Here is a 24,989-nt window from a genome sequence, read left to right on the forward strand (position 1 = left end):
TTCCTGGATTTAATGCATTTATTCTCTATAATTTGATCTGGACTTTGAAGGATGCGCAGCTTCAAACGAAACAGACGAGGTGAAAATGTAGCAACACGGTGGATTTGGCACGTCTGCCTCACAGTTCTGGGATATGGGGCTCGAATCTCTTCCCCCGCCTTTCTGTGTGAAATTTGTGTTGTCCCCATTCTTGCGTGGGCTTCCATGTAACATGTAAATTGTTGTTTATCTCAATCAGGGGTGAAAGAGCCAAAGTGAATCCCTCCAAAAAACAAGCCTTTCTGGAGCTGCTAAAAAATTGAAAGCCTCATATTCGCTTGATAATGAAGGCTAGCTGTATAAGCCTACAATCAAAATGACTAAGTAGGCTACAATAATATGTGTCATTCCAAATACATCAGAAATCACTTTATAAAGAAGCCAATTTGCTACTAAATATGTGCCTGTGACAAGATTGTGTTCCTACCGGTTTAGTGTGACTTCTTTTTTTCGTACATCACTGGACAGCTACAGTGCATAGTGTTTTTCAAAGTGGTTCTGGGTGTTCAAAGTTGGAGAACCACTGTTCTATACTGTAGGTATACAGTAGATGACCTGCGATTGGCTTGCGACCATTCCGGGATTCGGGGTCTGATATGAAGCCCTTTTGCTTGGTTTCTATTGGCCCAACGTAAGCCAAGTTGTGGTGACCTTGCTAGAACCGGCACGGATCCTGATTTTAAACACTACTTAGCTAAATTGATAATTACGCATATTTACAGGCCAACCTGTGAGTGAAATAGTGAAACTAGTCTCAGCAGCCAAAATGGGGGCGATTATGAAAGCTCAAGACAGCCACATCCGTACCCTCTGTGCCCCAATACACAGATAATGTGATTTGAGTAAAAGCATACTGATTAAAATATGTAATTGTAGGTTGGTTTCATTTAATCTGCACTCCTATAATGTGTGCAAATAAGACAGAAATCGGATGGATGCAACTTAAATAACACATTTTGCTGTTTATACCTCTTGAAGAACCAAATGTGATCTGCTCTCCCCCCCAAAAAAAAATGTATACAACATTGAGTATAACACTTAAGTAATTAGTGTAATTGCAATCTATATGCCACCTTAGTGAGGATAAGCGACTAATGAAAATTGGATGGATGGATGGTTCACCTCTAGTCACTTGTCAAGACCAAAATAAACTGAACCGCATCCGAGAGCAATCATAATGAACACATTATGTGTTATTTGTCTAATTAGTGCAAAGGGTGAAGCATGCGTATCTAATAGTTCCATTGCACAATAAAACCTGAGAAAATCAAAAGATATTAAAATGATGATAATGCATGTGCTACCAATATGCAGTAGACACATATTCAACAGCCAAGTGTAAATTAAGAATTCTAATATGCACGCTATTGATTGTATGTAATCTGTACATATTTTCGCACAATGTCCAGTAAGTAGTTATCTCACACATGATGGAGATATACAGTATATTTATTTGGGAATGATATAAAACTTGATTACATAGCAGTAATTTAGAAAATACATTTGTGAAAACAGTTATGATTGTATCACCATTTCTAAAACACATCAGAATTACTGCTGCGGGTAAGCTTTTCTGCAATGTGTATTCCTGTACTATTTGTTTAAATGCTTAAACTTTGACGACCTGCATTCAAGCTCAGAGGCTTCTATTGCACCTCAGGCGACATCAAACTTGTGATGAATATTGACAAGCGTTGATTTGTCAAGCAGCTGAGGGAGTGGGCGAGGAGAAACAATGCAACCCCTCGCCTCGAGCCAGAAAGTTGTATAACGCAGCGCCACAGCATGTACCAGAAGGATGGAGAACAACAAGTTGTAGCAACTCTGATGTCTTCTTCCGCTGTTTGGCCACTTCATCTTTTATTCTGTTCATTTCTTGAAATCCTTTTCAAGCTTTCTTTAATAAAATGCAATGACACCACATAAAAATGACTAAGCATGTCAAAAGATGTTTCATTCACTGTGTTTATAGAGTAAAATGTAATACATACAGTATATCACTGTATCAATGGTACGCTATTAATATTAAACGATCGGTGTGGCTGGAGATTTGCAAGTGCCCGCTTCCCAGTGGAGGTTTGTGATCACGCTTGCCAACCTTACATCATCAACAAGTAATGCTCTTCTTGTAGTTCCTCATACACATACTTAGCATACGGCAATCTCCTATATGTACTCCAGCCAGTCGATTTCCGCTTCCAACATGCCAAAGACCGTGTGCGCCTCTTCTGCTTTGAATTGAAATTTCAATTGTTCAGTTCAGTTCATGGCCACAGCAGCGCAATCGGCCATTTCTAACTATGCTTGTCCACCAAAATATCAAATGAAATAAAAGGACAAAAATAGGACCTAATCATCTCGATAATTGATTTACTTTCCATTGTGTTGATAAGTCATACTGTGGTTTTATGCTCAAATGATTTAAGTATCAAAACTAGAGATGTTTTGATCTGAGAGTCTATTTTAGAATATCCAATCATAGATCAATATTTAGTGACAATCTGCACATCAGTAGAAGTGAGGCTACACCACAGCTTGATCAGATCTGATAGGCCGCAAGTAGGTTAATCAATGGCACACTACAGTATAGAGAGAACGGATTGCAATATATTTCAAATGTAATTCAAACGTAAAAAAAAGCATTATCAAGCGCTTCAATCCATTCGACCATCCATCCGACCGTCCATCCATTCATACATACATCTATTCATCCATCCTGTTGACAAGATAATATTAATCATTTGAAAGCATTTTTGCAATTTGCACCTTCGTCATAAAAATAATTTTGCAAGATTGAAATAAACTCTGCACTTGTGTGACATGAATAGTCTAAGCCAGATTTGTTGTTGTGGACGCAGACTTCACTCTGTGTGTCTCGATAAATGTTTATTCATTTGTAAAATGTTAAAAGGACAGGAAAGTTTAGTAGCAAAATGATGGGGAATCATGTTCAGTTTGTGGTGACAAATCCACAGTTATAATCATTTTAACCCAGAAATTGGGTCAGCCGTGGGTGTTGAAAGGATCTCTTGGAAAATTGTGTCAGGCATCTGAGTGGCATTTTATTTGTCATGGAAATGCAGAGTGGGTGATGGATAAATGAGAAAGTGAGCAGGTGTGTGTGTGATTGTGTGTGCATTGGTGGTTTTTCAGAATGTCACACAGTGAGGTCTTTTTTTTTTTTCATGTTTTGCAAAATCATGTTAGTTGTGATTCCTTCCCTTGTTGACAGATTTTGCCACGTGAAACAGGCTCCAGCACTCTGATGACCCTGGTGAGGATTAGCAGTTCAGAGAATGAATATATGAATATTCCACATTGACATTTAGGCACAGAAGCCGTTATTGGTCAATCCCTGTGAAAATACTCATATGTAACAACAGTGTTGTAAGTGTTGTTTTACTACCTGTGTCAGTGTTACCTTTTATTAAAAAAAAAAAAAAAAAAGAAGTAATATTTATGTATTGTAAGAATGCTCCAGCTGATATTATGCTAGAGCGTGAGGCTGTATCAATTTCCAGAAGTGGGCATTTGACCTTTTTTTTCCTGGTCCATCGGTCATCAGTTGTGGTTGCCCCGCCATTGTCTGTCTGCCGTTTTTTCAAGCCGAAAATCAGCCAATCGTCGGTACGTCGCTCACTCCCCCCCCCCCCCCTTCCAAAATCTAAACCTCTGTCATTCTACTAAATAATGAAAATAATTAAACCTCTGACAAAAAGAACCCCACTATTAACTAAATCTCTCTTCAGATTGGTCTTAAACAAAAGGCAAAATCTAAACTTTACAGTCCTATCTTCAATCATCCAAATTAAGTAGATGATCAGATGATCTTCAGACAAAATAAACCAATCACACTCTACAATGTTTAGTGTGTGTTCCCTCGGCAGTAGACAGCAATAAGCTATCATGTCCACTAGGGAGCATACACATCAAACAGCATACAGGTATATGTTCAATGAGTGCCGTCCGAGCTTAACTGCTATTAGAAATCATGTCGACTAGCGAACATACACACACCATTGTGATTCAGGCAAACGTATCTCTCTGGCGTCATTTTTTCAGAAACTGTAACATTAAAAAAAAAAAAAAAAGAAATCATATACATATCGTATGTCACATATCATTTGTCACATACACTAGTAAAGAGCAAGCCTTTCCTGAGTTTAATTTAATAGATAATGCATTTTTTTAAATTAAAATTCTTGCTGTCTAACTTGGATTTCCTGGCTAAGAATCAATCAGAGGGGTCATTTTGCAATGTACCCATTGATTACTGAAATGACGTCACCTCACAGGCATCCCACAATGCTTTGCCCAACTATGTGCAGGTGATTTAATTATTAAACTCATGTTTAAAAAGCAAAGTAATACAAGAAATGTTTAATACTTAATCCTAAAACCTTGTTTTGTTTTTTCCTACTTTAGATCTGTACAATGAATATGCTGAACAAGATTGTTTACAGTATGCATTTCAGTTCATGAAATCATGATTCAGAAATGCAGCGCAAACATTGACATTCCAGCCATGCTGGCCACCTTGAATGGGAAGAAAGTGTTGTTCAGTGTAATACATTGAGGTAGTCTTTCTCAAATAGTTGAGCAATAATATGATGTATCGATATTGTAATATGAAGCATCACAATATGCGTATCATAATTGGATGTTGAGTTTCCAATATAATGTCTGTCAATATTGAGACACTGTATTTTCATAATATTTTGTAATACTTTGTTATACTAAAGTAATGGATAAATAGGTTTGAAATATAAATTTCTTCTTGTTTTTAATAATCTTTTTTTTTTTTTTGCACCAGCGCAAGTGTGTGTTTCAATTTAACTAGCAAAATGGCTGACCAACATGAAGTCTTGTACAAAGTTGTTTGGAATAAGAGGACAAAATAATACTGAGAACAATATTGTAAATAAAATTGCTGTGTGTTTTCATTGCCAACAAATGTTATGGCCCCAACCATGTAAACGGAATTCCCAATTCGATAATTTATATTTTTATTTACTATCACATATCATGCAGTCAAGGACACCCTTGAAATACAAAAAGGAGACATGCTGCTCTTTTCGAAAAGGAGTGTTTAATGTGTGCCCAGAGATGTCAATGGTGCGTTGCTTCTGAAAAATAATGTCATAAATAGAATTTCTCAATTCCATTGAAATGCTTTGCCTTTTCAGTCGGTAATATGTATGCCATAGAATTTGTTGTTTGTTTTACAAACAGTTATTTCACTTGTGTAACATTCATTCATTCATTCCATTTTCTGAACGTCTCATGTGGGTCATGGCATGCTGGAGCCTATCCCTGCTGTCTTGAGTGGTAATCCTGTTTTTTTTTTTTTTTTAAATCCAGTTTTCAGAATGGGTTAGTCAGTTTAGGTTTAACTATTTTCTTTTTTGTTTGAGTTTTTTTGGTGCAATATTATGCAATATTGTGCAATATTCTTATTTTTCTTACAGAAAGTAAACTCTCAATCATCAAAGTGGTCGTATAAGTATAGTACTGAACAGTACAGTATATGTTTTATTTTTCAGGCATATGACAAGGCAGCTAACAATGAGGACCTGACAGGGTTTGTTGTCATTAGCCACTTCCGTGTTTTCACCGGGTGGGGATGAGAGAATATCTGCGGCTGCGTGAACTGTTGTGTGTATGTGAGCGTGGCAAGCATATTATGTCTACTCGTGCGTGTCAACGTTTACCATGATGGAATCTACTTATTAAATAACGAAAATGAGGAGGAAGGCGGAAGGAGAGGACAAGTGTGGACTTCTAGAAGCGAAATGGAGGACGAAGAAACCTCAGAGAAAAACAGTGCAGGACTGAGAAGTGAGATATGTTGTGACACGAGAGTGTTCACTGTAAAAACTACTGAGTTGGAGAGGAATGCGAGCGAGGATTAAGTCAACACTAATCTCTCTCTCTCTACACACACTTACACACACACCGTGTGTGCTTTGTGAAAAGACCTTTGGCTTGTAGATTATTGACTTTGTAGCCTTTGTACGGTAGCCATATTTGAAGTCTTTTGAGTTCATAGAACTATAATAACTTTGTTATGCTTCACATTCAACTTTTGATAAGTTAAATTCAAAGCGAGTCCGTTTACAACGCACCAGGACATATTTATGAGCAGGTTGTGTTTTTCACTTTGAAATGATCATTGAATTACAACTCACTCATTTCCGATGTCTGTTGTGTGGACATATTTAGAGCGTCGATGCTGTTCTTAAATGATTTTTGGTTCAGTTTGCTCTAAAAACATTGCACGGGCCTTATATATAGCTTCTGTCAAAATGAGACAGACCTTTTAGATAATGACTTGAGCTCAGGCCTTCCGAAAATTGTCCCTATCTAACACCGATCAGTCGTTCCAGGGATGAACCTCCACGATTGTTCTCGTGAAAATGATGGAGAGGAATTATTCCGTATAAAAAACGATCAAGATGGAGGAATTAGTTCGGGTTCATCTACTTCTTCACTACGCTCCTGCTCCCCTTCACCCCCCTCCACCCCCAGCCCACCTCCAAATTGTATGGAGGAAGAAAAGGAGATGCTTTTTGGCTGCTCCAAGTCATTCACTGGACTAAAGCTCTTCACGAGAAGGTAAGAGACGGTTAGGCTACTTGTGTAATACCTTGTGATGACGGCAGAGGGCGTCATTGGTTCAACAATATGTAATTCCTAGACGGAGTGTCAAACTTGTCATGGGTCGGGCCAGTAAAATCACCACATAATTAATACAGTAAAAATAAGAACAATCTGGTGCTACTCCTTGGTTTGAATGCGAAGTCATATAAGCACTGTTTTGCAAAGCAATGAGAGCAATCAAATGTTTAATTTGCTTAAATTGATCATCTACATACGTTTTGTCAGATTTCTTAGTGCATTTCAAGAAAGCAATGCCCCCCAACACCACAGTTCTGAGGGTTGTTGTTTGTTACTAAATTGACCATAGGTGTGAAACCGAGTGTGATTGTTTCTTATGTATGCCCTGTGATTCGGAGACAATCATGCTCATGGCCAATCTGGATAGACTCTAGCTCCCCATTACCTACTAAGGATAAGCAGAATAGAAAATAGATGTGTGGCTGTGTCTTAGATGAGTGTAGGAAGCGAGTTTTTGTGGCGTCGTTGTAAATGAATCATTTTGGATGGGAAACGTGTATGCAGAATTATTGACCAATTGTTTCATAACACATGGCAATAGAAAGATCAGAATGTCCACTAGTGATCACATGAGGGCATAGTAGGTCGAATGAGTCAAAAGATGTATACAGTATCTTGTTTTCGTCCGTTCTCTGGAACTCAAGTGTAACTCAAGTATCTTGTAACTTGAGGTCACGGTGCCAGTTGACACGTGTGTGTGTGTAAAAAGACATTTTCTTAAAAATACAAATGACAAAGTCCTAATTTTTGGAAGTTGATCAAAAGTATAGACATGTTTGATTAGGTCGGATTAACTCATTCACTGCCGGCCATTGTAGGGAATTTTTACATTTTCAATAGCCACATGTGTTCAATAAATAGAAATGCACCAAATCTACCAAATGAAAGCATAGACTCTTCCATCTGTGCCCTTTCTGTTCTTTTATAGGTACATTTACATAATTCAGTCATTTCTCTCAGTGGACTCTCAAACTGTTTCATTTTTGAAATGGGGTTTTGTCATCTATTGTTGGTTGTGCATCAGTAAAGGTGTTTCCACAATAGACAATTTACATTGCAGCAGAATCAGATCCTGCCCATCCCTGTTGATGAAAAACACCCAATTGACAAGTATATTTGCCAATGATTTTGAAGGAGTGAAATTCTTTTTGAAGGCTTGCTTTGATGTACTACAGCAGTGCTTTGATGTAAAAGTTTTTAAAAAGTTTTGGGTACTATGCTTGTGGCTTTCAATCATCTTTCGCAAGTGAACTTAATGAAACTGCTGCTAGTGCATTGCAGTGTCTCCATGTTGGGTTTGAAGTGGGCTCGATACCCCACAAATGACCCAAGGAGAGGTGTAAATAACAACACAGGAGTCAGAGATTAAGTTTTACCACTGCAGTGGGGAGAGCTCGAAAGAGAGCGTGACCATGTCAGCCTCGTTGCAAAGTCTCTCTCTCTCTCTCTCTCTCTCTCTCTCTCTCTCTCTCTCTCTCTCTCTCTCTCTCTCTCTCTCTCTCTTCGAGCTTTCGGACTGCAGTCTTTTTATTAAAAAACTGTTACTGAGGTGTGGGGGTCTCACATTCCAACCGTCACACAACATGAACATTGTGCACCGTGGCAGAACTTGCAGATAACTTGTGATTCAGGCCTTGACCTTGACATTGTTTTTAACACACACACACATATGAGATAAGGAAGGCACTGTGGCGTCTGAAAAAGTAACATTTAGAGTACATGAAGCAAAGCTGTTGTACTCAGGAATCAGCCGGAAAAGTAGCAATTAGAATACATAAAGCAAAGCTGTTGCACTAATAAATCAGCCAGTTTATCTTACACTCCACCACAAATGTTTTGATTTGTTTATTTATTTTGATAAAAACCGATCCACAATAGCGTTCTTATGAATGCTTGTCACAGCATTGACATAATACTTCCTGTATTTTTACGGTGCATTTGCGATTCATCACTTGAGCAATCACTGAAAATTCCAGATGGATGAAGTTACGCCCTCATAGTTATGTTTTGACACATTATAGATCTCTGTGAAAGAAAACCTAATTATTTTATAGCAGCACAAAGTACTGCTGTTCGTTTTGTGAGATTTCTCAGTGCATTTCAAGTTCAGTGTGCTTACTTACAGTATACAGTATTCAGTACTGTGAAGGCGTTGTTGCCCATGCACCGTATCGAGGAAGTGCATGCCGGTTTATTTTTGTTCCAGCTCAAGGCTCTCATGCTCTGTGTGTCTCGGCCACACCCCCCTTCTCTCACCCTCCACCACGCCACCCCACCCCGCCCACTGTCATGCTCACTCTGCCTCTCACTCACTCTCTCATTGGCCCGTTGAGCTTGTTTCCCTTTGACTATACAGGAAGCCTTAGTAAGAGCAAATAGGAGAGGAAGCATGGTTGGATAGTTTACTTCGGCCTTTACAGGTTTGTTTATTTAATTTACTTATGTTTTAAATGAATTGTAGAATACATGGTAAAATCGTTAACTTGGCATGAGTATGTGATTTTGGGGAAGATGCAGTGCTGTGTGGTGTTCTTCCCAATTGTTAAACTTTCTTCATGTTTTCATTATTGAAGCTGCCCTATTAATAGTTAAACCAGAGCCTAAACTATTTGCCTTCTGCCAATTTATCCTTTTTCATTTTTTCATTATTATACGTGAACCCCCCTTAAAAAAAAGCCTGTTTAGTTTACAAAAACATACTGCCACAAGGAATATAATTGACCATGTCAACAATCTTTTTCTAAAGCAATTAGTTCTGCATAAAACTGAATACAATTAAGACATTACTTTACTTGTATTACACTTAGCATGTATTTTTCAGACCAAATTGGAAGTCGAAAACAGCAACAAGCCTCGTTGTGGTGAAAGACTTCCAGAAATAAATATAGAGGGAGTCTGTGTGGCGTTGTCTCTTCAGTGTCACTCTTGATGAAAGAATGAAGCAAGTGATAGAAGAGGGAAAGATAAATGTCACCCTCAATAATTGAAAACTTCCATTGGACAGTCATGGATGACATGCCTGAGTGACTGAGTTGTTCATTGACGTAGACAGATGGGATTGATTATTGTCCACCATCACACTTCTGCAGTCAAGAGAACACCAAAGGAGACAAAAAAAAAAAAAAAAGTTTATGCTCCCCGATGCTCTTAAGTCTAACAAGATATGTTATAGTCAACTCCAATTCGTATTGCACGCTTTGTCAGAGCAAGTACCCTTACTGTGCATTGAGTCACTTGGATGTTATTAAGCATCGAGTAAAAATTGTACCACAGTACAGTACCTAACGTCAGTCTTGAATACATGTTTTTGAGTCAGTCACGAAAACGGTTAAAATGTGTCATGCTCTCTCACTAGAGCAATTGTGAGAATGTTTTGGTGGTTGTTGTGGAACACGGTCACTGTATTTGCATCATGCACCACTATTATTCATGTAAATATTTAACCCAACAGCAGCGCTGGAAAGCCTAACACACAGTCATGTTCTTGTCAAACTTCAACGCTTTCCATGATGTCAATGGAGTGACTGTTTTTGGTTACTCAGCAAAAATATGTTGGAAATATGCTGTCTTTCTCACATTTGAACAGTGTATATTACAGCTATTTTCAGATGGAAGAGTTTTAAGTTCCTATTCCGCAAAAGCAATATTAATCAGAGTGCCGTGTTTAGACTAGTTGGGCCTCATAATACTTCAAAGAAAAATTTCGACATGACTTCCCTTTTAACATTTAGAGGGTGAAACACCTAATGTGGCAATAGCAGACACCACTGTCAAATTACCATATCACAACACACTAGTAATGGTATTTTTCGAGAGTTAAAGAAAGCATTAGATACTATAGATCAGACTGAACTGATGGAGAAATTAAAGTGATATGGAATTAGAGGATTGACACATAAATGGATAACAAGTCACCAAGATGACAGAAAATAGTATGTAAATGTTAATTCTGAAAAATTATATATATATATATATATATATATATATATATATATATATATATATATATATATATATATATATATATATATATATATATATATATATATAAAGAGTGTTATACTGCTCTGGAGATAAGGCCTTTAGAATTAAATATATTTACTCTTTCAGTGCTAAGTGCAATCTGTAGAGTGCCGAGTGTTGTCACTGATCTTCCAACGCTGACAGAATATTGTGTATGTCTATGTAAACACGAGCAATACCAAGCCTAGAAAAAGAAAGTAAGATTCTATCTTATTCCGTTCCTGAGTAATCATTGTTTGAAAATAGGTAATTTGAGTGACACCAAGCTATTTTAGACAAAAAGGAGAAAATAAGCTCTTTGTGAAAAGATGTTTTCTGCACAATATTGACTTTGACTCTAATATTTTTTGGTTTAGTGGCACCTGAAACATCTCAACAGTCCTTCCCTTCTATACAACATGAACAAACACAATGAAAATGTTTTTCTGATTGATGAAAATGGGATAACAGTTTGCATATGTATATAAACAGGAACATTTTCACATTTGACCATATATTAACACAATTTTCATGTTCACAATGGATGAAATCACCCCCAAAATACTGTTCAATCGCTAATTTAATACTGTATGCTAAACAAGTGGCTAATTTATTATTCTGTCCTCTAGAACAAACACTGGGTAGGACTGGCGGCGCACATCAAAGTCGGCAATCATTGCCATGCATAACGCCCTTAGACTTAACAAACACCAGTTGCGTCTTCTGCGTTTTCCCTATCTAAAATACAAGACCTAAATGAGCTGACCAACCACAAGTATTAGGTAGAAATTTATTTGCATGCAGATTTACTACATGGCGGACAACCTTCCTTCTGCAACCAAGCATTACAGTGATAGACTTTCAGAAGGATCTAATCTTACTAATGAAACAAGTTCGTTCAAAAGGACCTAGCTTTACTATTTTTATTGTTTTTTAATTTCATAGTCATAGACATATTGTGGTGCCGTTACCTTCCAGTGTGATGGTGAAGCGTAGGTGGACAGAGTCACACCACAAAAGTTCCTTGTGCACCTTACTTGCCTCCAATACACACACCACCAGTACCATAATCTCTGATTACCGTGTATGAGGTGTTTTGTTAACAATGTACAATACATTTTCTTGGGATTTGAAAGTTAACCTTTGGAGATTAATACAATATTTATAAAGCATAACAATGCCAGTTAACCCTGTTGTATTTACTTTCTGTGGCAGCTGAACACTTCTAACATTGCAATCAAAATTACAGCCACTTCCATACGGACTGACAAAGATGGGTGTTCACGTCGTATAAGTAGTTTTACTTTGAAAAATTACTTGGTAGTTCGTTGGGGGGAAAAAAATCAAAAGCCAAATGTAAGACCGTATTACTTTCGCATCATTGTTGTACAATTTTTAATCCCTTCATAACCATAACAATTACAGTACTTTCTTTATCTCATATCAGTCATTTCTCGGGAAATTTTTAGTTTTAATGATTTTAACAGTGATGACAATGTCCATGGATTTTGCTAACATGCCAGCTAAATATGAGTTTCCTCACGCAATATGCTCTACTCACTGGCTATCAAATGTTCCTGGATGGTCCGTATTAAAGAAAAGTTAACCTCCACCTTCTGTCTGAATTCAGCCAGCATGCAGCTGCTTCTCTTTAGTGGAAGATCAAGAAACATGTGACTTCTGACTAGCAACTACCAGTCATTTAAAACCCCCCACCAGGAAACAATTTTAAAATAACTTTGACATTTACCCAATATGCAATTCTGCACAGTTGTTTCAAACCCAAGATGTGTTGATATACAAACTTAAGTGGATAATACAGTACTTTACATTAAAAAGTAGTAGCATCTAGCATTTCCTTTTACCATCCCCCATCATGGTAGGGGATTATAACTCTCCGGAAGCAGATGTTGTATTATAGCAAAACACACACACACACACACGCACACACACACACACACACACACACACACACACAAGATGCTCACGCCAAGCTCAGAGAGAATGAACAGTGATCAGAAGATGCGCTCGGCAGATTGTCTGCCAATATCAATATTTGAGCTTGACGTAAAAATATTTGTCGGTTCCCAGCCAGTGTTTATAGATGACCTTAAACAGAACTGTTGTGCCCACAGCACTGGTTTCTGCTAACATAAGGAAGACATGCAGCACTCTCAGCAAGCTAGAGATATTGAGCTTTTAGATCCACAAACCTTTGAGCTGTATACATACAGGTTGATTGATTCTTCAGATTTCATGTCGCTAAACATTTACTTATCAGGCATTATCTTCTTTTTAACTAAATTAAACAAAGATAAATTACATGCCGACTTACAAATAAATACAAGCACGGATTTTAAAAAATACTTTAAAGGTTACTTTTGATGAGTTGTCGGTCTTGCTAAAGTGTAAACAACAATGATAATGACTGTTTAAATACCAATTCTGTTTGAACCAGGAAATTTATTGGTACCTTCATTGATTAAACACCTATTGTAAAAAGTTGCTACTCAGCTCGTTAGAGCAAGCTGTGAACAAGCTGTGCAGAAAATACAGAAACAACTTGACATGTCCAGTAAAGTTTAGAGAAGCTTAAATTAAGTCTACTTGTAATTTTTGGGCCAGATTTTTTGTATTTCCTGAACTTTCCGACAAGTCAAATTTCCCTAGTCTTTTGGGACTGGTGTACTAAACCACTCCTCCAATGACTTTGTGTTGGAGATGAATAAAATGCACAAAGAGGAAAGGCCACTTTGTTGTCAACAACCTTGAACTATAAAACTCATTTTTTGTAGGAATGCAACTAACAGTTATCTGTATTATTTTATTAAACAATGAATTAGATTCCCAAATGTTTTAATTTTCATTGTTTTATTGAAAAACAATATGTTTGTTTGTTTATTTTTATCCCTTCTGAATCAAATTCTGAATTACAATCAAACTATAATCATCGCAAAGTTTTTTTTGGACGTAATCCTGCTCCTAACAAGCCAAGGTTGATGAAAACCGTAATTGTTGAACTAATAATAATGTCCACCTGCACATGCTTTTTTTTTTACCCTCTATGTTGTCCTTACCTTGACTGAATGCAAATCACTACTTGATATCTGCATTTCCCGTTACACAAAAGACACAACCACTTATGTTGTCATGACACCGCACACGTGTCTAAATGCCACAAAAGGAAGAATCACATTAAGTATGTGAATCATACTTAAAAACACAGCACTGCATCAACAACCCATTGGTTTTGTTAATTTCTAAATTACTGCTTACACAATTAATCATTACATTTATCATGTTGAATTGATTGAAAATGTATTTTTAGTATTAAGTACATTAATTAATTCAATGCTGGGGCTGCATCTGATGACTAACATTTGTTGAGATAATGAGCCCCTTTTGAAGTCACCGTCCATGCAAATTTACTTGGATGTTTAATTTGCAGAGCAGCCTGTTTTCCTGGAAAGTGGACCAATGGGTGACCATCTTCTTTAGCTCCTGTCGCGTCCCGTATGATAGCTGACCTTTGAACTTAAAGCTCCGTCAAAAAGACCCAACGACAAGACACTACTATGATCAAGCACATCTTACAGTTCCAGACAACATGGATTTCTTCTTCCAACGTCATTTTCATCGATGGCAGAAGAGAAAGAAGTACTCCACTGCTGTATGTCAACCTGGGCCTGCGGTTCTGGTTAGCAAAGCACGGAGGCGTTCTAGTGTCGGCCTGCCCTCTGCAGCGCTACTAGAAAGCAGGCGCCTTTCTAGCGGCTTGCCGCTGCTACCTTATCAGAGGCGTCCCAGTGTTGGCGTTTTGGTAGCCAGTGGACAGAGGCAGCCCATTAAAGATGTGGCTTTTACTAACTCCAGCGAATCGGCCGAAGAAACTGAACCCGAGAGACCTGATGTACCAAATCAAAATGAATGGAGAGCATCTCAAGACAAACTTAATGCTCGTCGCGCTTCCCTTGCCTTTTCTGGTGGGCACCGGAGAATGGCGGTGCGTTACAGTCGGCCCTCCAAAGAAAAGTCCATTGAACCTCATTTACTTGGTTCCTCCATGTTACTTGCGAGTGTTGTCCAGATGGGCAGTGGTGCAAAAGAAGATCAAGCTGAAGACTCCACTTTCTCTCTTTGCTCTTGCGCTGGGTCGGATAGCGAAGAAGCCGCTGTCCAACAAGTAGGGCAAAAAACAACTAGCATAATTGGAGATGACAAGCCAAGGTCTCGAGTGCATCCATCCCAAGTGGCAAAGAAAAAATACACTAAACCCCGGCCCTTTCTCCGATCTCCTCGCTGTCTAAGACGCAACTCTTCCCATCTCCTCCCAGCTGAGTCTATCTATCACAACAGCGAATTGGTTTATGGCCTTTATGGTCGCTATAACCATCGAAGGTCGAGTCACGGTCCTCAAGCTCTCAATATGATTTTTCAGACTTCCAGTAGTAGCCTCAATTTGATGCAGATGGCTTCAGCCCATCTGAAGTCAGATCCTGAGCCACACCTTTATGAATCTACTCTCCCGAAAAGCTGCTCTTCACCTCTCAGAGGATCAGAGGGGTTGTCATACTATGATCCATATCTGGAAACATGGGAGAACTTCCTTTCGTATGTAATAAACTCTCTCACAAACACCCATTCAGATGCATCGTGTTGCAATCAATGTCTTAACCAGAATGTGTATAGGCCAGTGCTGCTTGTAATAACAGAGGTTGTTGATTTGTGCGTATTCCTGTCTTGAGCCCCTTTCCTACTGAGGGCAAACATTGGCATCGGTGAGGGTAGCGGCACTTTTGATCTCATCATGGTTCGTTTGTTCGACAGTCGCCGGACGGTCAAGTGTAATGTTGTGTTGACACTTGCCAGCGATTACCCTACAATGCGACAGGGGCTTTATCACCGCCTGCCACGCAAGCTCAAAGAATGGCCAGAAGAGGCACACAAAAATATATATTTTTAACGTTTTAAGACATTAAGACAATTAAAGTAGAAAGTAACTTCCCAAAGATGAAATTGTTATTAAAAGAACCTGCTTAGCTGTTGTGAATATTCTCATTCATCAAAGGTCATTTCGTTCTAAGGGCATCAGATTTATCGTAAAGCGACTTTCTAGTTTTATGTAGAAATTTTCTTGCCCGTCATCCAACTTTTTAAATTCCAGAACGAGTTTTAAAATCCTGGCCTCTGAAAGCTTAATGATTTTCGGGCATTCTTAAGAAAATAATTGATCGTTTCAGGGAGCTTCAACGAGGCCGTCTTATTCTAGAACTTGCCACATTTATTAATTTAAAGTTCTGTGTCTCCTTTAATATGTAGCGTACACCAAAAGAAAGTTACCTCAAACACGATTTTTTTTAACATTGTGCAGTATTTTCACCATTTTTGGGTCATTTACGTCCACATCATTTTTGCAGTATTTTAGCCAAGGGTGGCACAATCCCGGTAGTCTGATAACTTGGCCGTGCCATGTTTTTAGCATCTGGGTAGAATTTCAGCTCCCTAGTCTTCTTTCAATGTTTTCTCTTTCATGTAAAGATCAAAGGATTGGACAAAATACCGCACGAGGGTTAAGAACAAATACAATTCCAATTACCTGGTATTACATTGGTAAAATCTCAATCAAAAGGCCTTGTGAATGATGTAGAAAATGTAATGCTCTCTGACTGACGCAATCTGTGTCAGCTCACTGATTGCACTTACAGATTTGAGGCCGTGTGTTTATGACGTCATCGCTCCGAGCTGTCATCTACTCTCCAGACTGAAGAGGGTTTTAACCAAACCCAGCAATGCAACATGACGTCTTGTCCAAATGAATCACACAATGAAATGAAGGAAATGCACCGGCACACTATTGCTAGCTAGTCTTGGAACCAGAGTCATTGCTGCACAAATAAATTAGTCTGGCTCCAGTCGCCACAAAGTGCCCCTCTGAAGCGTGCCCAAATTTGACAAAAATAAAAAGAGTTGAAAGAACCAATCAAAAAAAGGTGAAAGTGATGTCAGCAAAGCACAGCGTGAAAGCCAAGTAGTAAATAATTGCGTTGGTGGTGGAATAAAGTCAACATGGCTAGTCAAAGAGAAACAATAGTTGTTGAATATTATGAAATTGTTGAACCATGTCTTGCCATTCAACTCTATCTGAATGACACAAACTGTCGTCTCTCCAGCGTGCTATGACATTGCTCACAAATAATTCGTCACAGCAATTAAACACATTTAATTGCACCATTTAATTTGAACTGGGTCGAACTGCAACCAATGGGAAGCTTGCCAAAACCACGTTCTCTCTTTCAAGAATGTGGGTGCGGTTGGTATACGGATTCAAAGCGTTTATTGTCCCAAAACGTCATAGATGTTGCATTGTTTCATAAAACATACTAAAATTTGTAAAAACACTTGAAAAGAGCCATACATTTTGTTGTTTTAACCTCTGGCTGAAAAAAAACCTCAGAATACTGCAAGAACTGACACTGAATAGTAGCTTCATTGAAGGTGTAGGAAAGCTTCTATAGAAAGGAAATTCTGAATATAGTGATGTCCATATGTTGAAAATTACAGCACTGAGTGCAGACCTGTAAGGCCAGATTATTTGTCAATTGTTGTGTTCATTTCCTGGTTAATGGATAAGGCGAATCATTTTAGTGGGTGGATGCTCCATTGACGTTACTGACTCACGCAGTGAAAATAAATTCCTTTATCCACATTCTCAGCAAAATGTAAAATGTTTTTCTCGTTTTTTTTATACTACCCCTCCTTATAGTATTATGGAATTTTGTTGTTACGCAATTCTATTATCATTGGTTGATCTAATGTTTAATACTTTCCCAAGTCAAAATGACTATTGTGAGGTCAATAAAACACCAAGGTAACATAAACTGATATTTCTGCTACACATTACATTGTTTCAGTAAAATGTATTGTATGAAATTGAGTGCATGATCTTGTATGGTTGAGTCGAGAACTATAGCGCCAAATGTGAATTTTCACCTGTTTCCTGTTTCCAGAAAAGCAATAGCGAAATCTGGCCTGCGCCATCTGCCTTGTCAGCCCAGTACATCATCTTTAAACCGAACAGAACCAGAAGCAATCATTCGCAGCACTGTTGACTGGACTGTAAGTATACAATAAAAGTACCGATAACTACATCTCAGTTTCTGTATCAATACACCTCCCCCCACCTTTTCTCATTTGGTATGTCTGAGTAGGAGTCTGCTCAGTATGGAGAACATATCTGGTTTGAGACTAACGTCTCTGGAGACTACTGTTATGTGGGAGAGCAACACTGTATTGCCAGAGCACTGGTTAGTATTACTTCTGTCATTCCCCTTACAAACATCTATTTGTCAAACCGTCTGTATGCCTGCTATTACCTCTCCAACTATTTGTGCCTCCATATCAGTTTGTGTTGTGTTTGTGTGTCATCTCTCTTTACTTCTTAAGCTTGTTGTTCATGTGGTAGACAGTGCCGGTATGCAGTTATCATACACTCCCTTCGAACAGGATTGGAACAGTGAGGCCAATGAAATTATCATGCTGTAAGCTTCAAACATTTGGGTTTGATCAAATATATAAGTAGTTGGTGATATGAGACTGGATTTGCATTTGATCTTGTACAAGATCTGGGGCTGAATCTGTAAGGCTTAATGTTTCCAGTCTAGAGGTAAAACCAACATGACAAGCATTAAACTTTTTTTTTTAAACCTAAGACAACATAGAATCAGTCATTGCTCATTTGGCCCATTGCCCATTAGCCAATAAATCCATATGTTTGATATTACACATCTAGGTACTAGATAAGCTTAATTTGATGTATTTTCTTTCAAGGAAAAAAGAGCTATGAAGCAAAAGCAATGCGCAATTTAATTGTTCTCGGAACACTTGTCTGATCTTCTGTCGGATACGTTCATGTCATACTTTGTTACCTTCCCTAAACATGGACATCGTTCTAGCTGACAACCATTGTTGCCTCATATCCCAGAAAGATGGCCCCATTATAAATTAGTTTTAAGCAACTCCGCAAGTGTGAGACCTAGACACACAGGAATGTATTTACCGGTATAGCAAGAAGAATAGAAAGAACAAACTTGGAAAAAAAAAAAGAATAGAATCAAAATTCTCTGACAAACATATCGGCATATGAACTGATGATGAGACAAAGATTAATCATAATAAAAGTGATGAAAATTGAAAAGCCTTTGGTTTTGAGAAAGAAACGACTGCTCATAACCTAATCTAAAGCTGTAGCCATATTCACCGTTAACTTTTCCAATTCAAGCTTGTCACAAAGGTTCGAGTTGAAGCCACGTCAGAATCCACAAGGTCTGGGCCCAAGTCTGAATGAGATCAAGAGTTATTGCCAGTCCTCAGCGGCTGGTACATTTTTGTAAGGAGTCAAGAGTCTAGTCAGAGACAACAACAAAAAACAACTCAACATATATTTAAAATACAGTCTGGATTATCATAGCCCTGCCTCACATAGCCAAGCGTAAATGTGGATGAAGCTAATGTGAGTTTCTATGTTTTTTTTTTTTTTTTGGGGGGGGGGGGGGGGCTCATTAATCTTCATATAACGTCTGTCCATCCATGCATCCAACCATCCAACAAAACTTTAGTCTCAAAACTCCCTCAAACAAAACTTAAGTTCCAATGCTTTTGAGGGATGTGTACTGTATATCACGCTGCATCGTTATACAACTTGTATAGGATTTGCTTGACCTTGATCAGTGCCTGACTTGAAGGTTTAGTTCTCAAAAATATGCTGCCGTTTTATGGCAAAAGCTATATGAACTCTGAAGGGCGAAAACAACTTATTTGATTCTTATGCTTCACAGCAAAAGTCGGTTACCCGAAGAAAGTGTGCTGCCTGCAAGATAGTTGTCCACACGATCTGTATAGAACTACTAGAGAAGGTAATTGAAGTTTATTATTTCTGTCTTGAGTTTGACTTCTTGGGAATCTTCACAAATTTAATCTCACGTTCTTTGTTTGTGCCTGCATACGTTCCCATGTTCATGCATGCCTATACTTTAAACAAACCTACATGGGAAAAAATGTTTGTACAGTAAGTAAAAAAAAAATAAATTGACACTGATCCTAAAGATGTTTATAATTACTTTTTAAATGATGCAAAGAGTAAATATTCCACAAAGTATCAGCTCAAAACAATTTAATATCATTTCAAACTCATCCTTTACCATAATTTATGATGAGATGAATAAAAGTCGATTTTGCTGCTTAATTCATATTCCACAACTGCAATATTAATCAAATGTTTTAGTTCGTGTGGGTGCATAGTCCCTTTCAACTCTAATCCTGTATCTTTACTATTATACTTTGACCCTGTGGACCAATTTAACTGTTGCATGTAGACCAGGGATGTCAAACTCATTTTTGCTCAAAGGCCACATGATTCAAATGATGAGCATATTAGTAAGCTCTACAAGAGCGTGAAAATTGTCCTAAAAAAATGATTAGCTTATTAGCAAGTTCTACAGGAGCTTGAAAATGATCGTAATCATTTGAATCAGGTGTGTTTGATAGAGGTTTGAAAACATGCAGGATACTGGCACTCGAGGACTGTTTTTCTGCTGTATTGTCTTCTTTGGACACTGGGTGGCACCCACATAATGACGTTGAAGAAAGAAGATGTAGAAACATCACAGAGAAGGAGTCATGAATATCACCTCTTATACGGATGCGCTCTGTGAAAAGCTGCCGAACTGTAAATGACGATAAAAAGAACTACAAGACTGATTGTTTATAATGCAACATTGACCGAAGCCAAATGTCTGGTAATGGCCCAGATGGCACTTTTGTGATGATTGTTAAGGTTGTAACTGGAAACTCTCAAATAGTAATATTGCTGAATCGATTGCTTTGTTCACACCTATACCTTTTCTGTGCACTTTTCCAGATTAATTTCAGATGTAAGCCGTCTTTCAGGGACTATAGTTTTAAAAACATTCGAGAGGTGAGTTGTGGAAATGTGTTAATTTGTGCTAATGTTGATCAGGGATAAAAGACAGCTAATGTTTTTTCTTTTTTCTTTTTTTAACCCTTTTTAGCCATTAAACCTATGCTAAATTTAAATAAAAATGCTTCCCTTTTGAAAATAAATCCCGGCCATTTTGCATTCTAGCCAAACATTGTACGTCATCACTGGGTACATCGAAGAAGACAAGAAGGAAAATGTAAACATTGTGGCAAGGTTGGTGGGGTTGTTTTTTATGTTTATTTTGTTTAAACATTAATTGTTAACCATTAACAAGTATTCTTGTTTTTTGTTTTTTTTAAATCTTCAGGGCTTTCAGCAGAAGTTTGCTTTCCACAGTAAAGAAATTGTTGCCATTAGCTGTTCTTGGTGCAAACAGGCGGTGAGCATTTCTGTAATCTTACGTTATTAAGTAGCAATCACACAATTAAACTGTTTTGTCATCAGCAAATGTACTTCCCCTGTTCTAGTTCCACAACAAGGTGTCGTGTTTCATGTTACACCAAATTGAGGAGGTTTGTCCAATAGGACCTCACGCTGCCCTCATAGTTCCGCCCTCATGGATTGTTCGAGTCCGACGTTGCCAGGTAGTAAATGTCTATCTTTTTTTTTTGTTTTTTTTTTTTTTTAATGAGAACCTTAACCCCATGTTGGTTCATATCATGTGTCTAATGCTACTTGTAAGGCTTGTGTCTGCAGACTTTCCAAATGTATCAGCACACACTAAGACCTGACCTTACACAGCATGTATCTAACAAAATCTTTCAGCACTTTTACACGTGGTTTAATGAAGATATAGTAGTGTAGCTTCTTCCAATTTTTCCACACATCTCTTGTGACATCGCAATTTACTTACCCCGAATTTAAAATTGTGATGTTCAGCCTATTCAAGGTGTGGATATTCAACAAGAATTGTGCTCGGCTACTGTAGCTGCTAATTTATCACAGTTGAATGTTTAAAGGAATAACTTTCACACATCCACATTATTCAAACTATTTTTCTCACGGGGTCGCAGACGTGCTGGAGCTTATCCCTGCTGACGTCAGGCGTAGAAGGGGTACACCCTAAACTGGTTGCAAGCCAATTGCAGGAGACACAAAGACAAATGAGCATTCACACTCACAATCATGGACAAGTTTGAGTGCCCTGTTTCATTTTTGCCATGTTTTGTAGGCGCCAAAATGTTTTAGGCCCTTTATGGGGACATTGAAAATCCAGAAAGAAAAAATATGGCATGCTTCCTGAGGACACAATCACAATACTTGAAGGACCTCAAAGAATATCTGGGTGATAATCAAAAGCAAATACATCTCTGAAAACACTCAGTTTAATACATTTTGTTGACTTTCTGCTGTGCAGGCCATTTTTTAAATGCCTTAATCAAAGGCCTTCACATTTGCACACATTGCAGTTGAATTTTGATATTTGATTCATTCTTAACCCCAGTTATAAGAAGGTACGTACGAAATGTGAATTGGATTGTCTCACTGATAGTAAGGCAATACTTGTGCATGTGTGTTTGTGAGTGTGTGTGTGTGTGTGCAAATGCGCCTGTGTAAATGTATATGCATGTATGTTTGCACATATCGAAAGATAGATGGGTGAATAGAGTAAAACATTGTCAGCAGGGAAGAAATGTATTTTGCTTCCTTGACTTACACTCTGCATTTGAACAGGCATCAATGAAGTCAAGTAAGAAGAAAAAAAGAACGTCCTTCAAGAGAAAAAGCAGTAAAAAAGGAGCAGAGGTACATTAGCAACAGCATCCTTTACAATTCTTCATGTAAACATTTTCTATGTTCTAACTGGTGGATTTCATCATAAGAGTTTGCTTTATGAATCCATGTGAAACTGCCTACCGTGCCATTTGTGTGGTATCTGTGAATTGATATATGCTGCGATTCTGGCAAGAAAGTACTTGTTCAAACAGTTACATTTTTTTCAATTACAGACCTTACTGCTTTCAATCATAAAAAAAAAAAAAAAAAATCAAAGACAAATATTCAAGTTTAAAGTATCATGTTGTGAAACACTGAACTACTTGTCTAAAAAGGAATAGTTTGCACAGTTCTTACCGTTTCACATTACCTACAATACATTCTCCATCAAGAATTGCAATCCAAGTAATTGATGCCAGACTAAAATGGTATGTAACTCTTTAAAGATTACATAAATTGGAAGCAAAGAAACCTACAGTGTATTAGAAGCTATTGCATGACTAAAAGAAGCTTTTCACTTGAACCTAGTTGGTTTTCCATAATACCCAATATCCCAGATCTCCCAGATGATGCCACAGTACTATTTAGTTTGAGGGTAAAAAAACAAAATTCAGCAAATAGCATCATCAGTCACATACAAAAATTTACAAATTGGTGAATTTGTACCACAAATATCACACTCGATGTCACAACTGTGGAAGCATGTTCTATATTTCTAAAAATGTCACAGAATTCCTATTTTTGTTTATTCATATTATTTATTTGGTGATTGCTCTGACCGGTATTTATTAATCCACATCTCCACGTGATCATTTATTTTTCTCTCCAGCATTTTGACTCAGTGATAAACGCCAATCTTTTACTCACAATTTCTGACAGAATTGTTATTTTTAGTTGCTTTATTTTGTTTACTCACAGGATGTACGGCAGTGGAAGCCCTTCATCATACGGCCCATTCCTTCACCGTTGATGAAGCCACTGGTGGTGTTTGTCAACCCCAAAAGTGGAGGAAACCAGGTGTCAAGATATTTTGTGAAAATAAATTCTGGATTTGTCTGTACTATCTGGTCTCAAGCATTTGTTGTGTGTGTGTGTGTGTGTGTGTGTGTGTGTTTTAACTCGTTTGACAGGGCACAAAAATCCTTCAATCGTTCATGTGGTATCTGAATCCAAGGCAGGTTTTTGATCTGAGCCAGGGAGGACCCAAAGAGGGGTAAATATTACCAGAAGTATTCATACGTTCACATGATTTACCACTAACTTGGTTGAAAACATCTAGCTTGGAGTTGTATCGGAAAGTACATAACCTGAGGATTCTGGCCTGTGGGGGTGATGGAACTGTAAGTACCTAAATAAAATGCATGAAGCACACACACCTTTTCCTAATCCAAGTACTGGATACACAACCAGTTGTAGAATTATGCCACGCTTCACAATAAAGTAATGTAACAGCTGTATTAAAGATTCTGCTTCTATAAAGATAATGTTACATTTTCAGGGACAGTAGCAGCTTTCACACTGGCAAATCGACACATCAGAAACATAACACCATCTCTTCACCACAGATTTCACCTGATCAGGTTTTGACATTACACCAGAAGCTGGGAAATTTATGGGTTGACTAAACCCCTTCTTTCCACAATCCAACCTAATTTACATAACAGTGACCCCCCCCCCCCCCCCAACCCTCCACCCCCCACCCCCAGCCAGTGTGAAACGAGCTACTTTCATTGAGTTATTATTTAACCAATAGTGCACTGCATGTTTACTGTGATTGTAGTTAGCAGTGATGTATTGCACAGCACTCTATCTTCCTGAGAGCCTTTCCCAATATTTTTAACTCTTGCATTTGTGTGTGCATGCACAATCAGGTGGGATGGATCTTGTCCTGCCTTGATGAACTTGGGTTGAATCCTCAACCTCCTGTTGCAGTGTTACCTCTTGGGACAGGAAATGACCTTGCAAGGACTCTCAACTGGGGAGGGGTGAGTCAGAATAGTAGAGATGGAAAGAGTATTCAAACTACTAATGCAGAGGAACAGACTTAACACAGAGAAGTACAAGTGCAGAATTCATTTAATTAACAATAATTACAGATAAAAACATCTCCTCAAGTACAATAACAAAATGTTTGTTCTTCGTTTATTTCGACCACCACTGCCAAATACACAACTTTTAGCAAGTGCAAACTTTTATATGGTTTGATTTTCCATATATTTTGTTCACAGGGCTATACAGATGAACCACTCACCAAGATTCTGTCTCATGTTGAGGATGGAACTGTGGTTCAGCTTGACAGGTGGAATCTACAGGTTGAAACCAACAACAGTGCAGCGGCTGAGGTGGATGAGCAGCAAAGTGATAAGGTTTGGCGCAAAACTAAATATGTTCCCATTAACTTTTGATATCACAATATTTTCCTATTTCCTACAATTTATTATAAGTCTGGTGGCCCGCCAGGCTTTCCCCCTTTGCCGGATGTGCTAATAGCTGGATGTTGTTCCCTGACGTTTGTCAACACCCTCTAGAATTATGAAGTCATATTTATGAAGTATAT

At 38.1% G+C, this 24,989-nt stretch overlaps 1 protein-coding gene across 7 annotated transcripts in view; it reads left to right on the forward strand.

Annotated features, from left to right (window-relative positions):
- The window catches only part of LOC148427507 (diacylglycerol kinase zeta-like), a 66,084-nt gene that overhangs the window by 5,177 nt on the left and 35,918 nt on the right, over positions 1-24,989 (forward strand). For 2 of the 7 annotated variants that reach the window (XM_088407942.1, XM_088407946.1), the window contains exons 1-15: positions 9,016-9,137; positions 14,168-15,330; positions 17,727-17,835; positions 17,928-18,023; positions 19,554-19,631; positions 20,636-20,692; positions 20,861-20,929; positions 21,024-21,095; positions 21,184-21,300; positions 22,391-22,462; positions 23,351-23,449; positions 23,563-23,645; positions 23,712-23,772; positions 24,304-24,417; positions 24,661-24,798. In XM_088407942.1, coding sequence (XP_088264068.1) covers positions 14,327-15,330; positions 17,727-17,835; positions 17,928-18,023; positions 19,554-19,631; positions 20,636-20,692; positions 20,861-20,929; positions 21,024-21,095; positions 21,184-21,300; positions 22,391-22,462; positions 23,351-23,449; positions 23,563-23,645; positions 23,712-23,772; positions 24,304-24,417; positions 24,661-24,798 — 2,169 coding nt within the window. In that variant the 5' untranslated portion in view covers positions 9,016-9,137; positions 14,168-14,326. Of the gene's footprint in view, positions 1-5,664; positions 6,655-9,015; positions 9,138-14,167; positions 15,331-17,726; positions 17,836-17,927; positions 18,024-19,553; positions 19,632-20,635; positions 20,693-20,860; positions 20,930-21,023; positions 21,096-21,183; positions 21,301-22,390; positions 22,463-23,350; positions 23,450-23,562; positions 23,646-23,711; positions 23,773-24,303; positions 24,418-24,660; positions 24,799-24,989 lie in introns of those variants that run through there. The other 5 variants (XM_088407944.1, XM_088407945.1, XM_088407943.1 and 2 more) reach the window with 4 other exon arrangements.

The sequence above is a fragment of the Hippichthys cyanospilos genome, chromosome 2 (genome assembly GCF_059441005.1).
Source record: "Hippichthys cyanospilos isolate Australia breed blue-spotted pipefish chromosome 2, RoL_Hcya_1.0, whole genome shotgun sequence".
Lineage (NCBI taxonomy): Eukaryota > Metazoa > Chordata > Actinopteri > Syngnathiformes > Syngnathidae > Hippichthys > Hippichthys cyanospilos.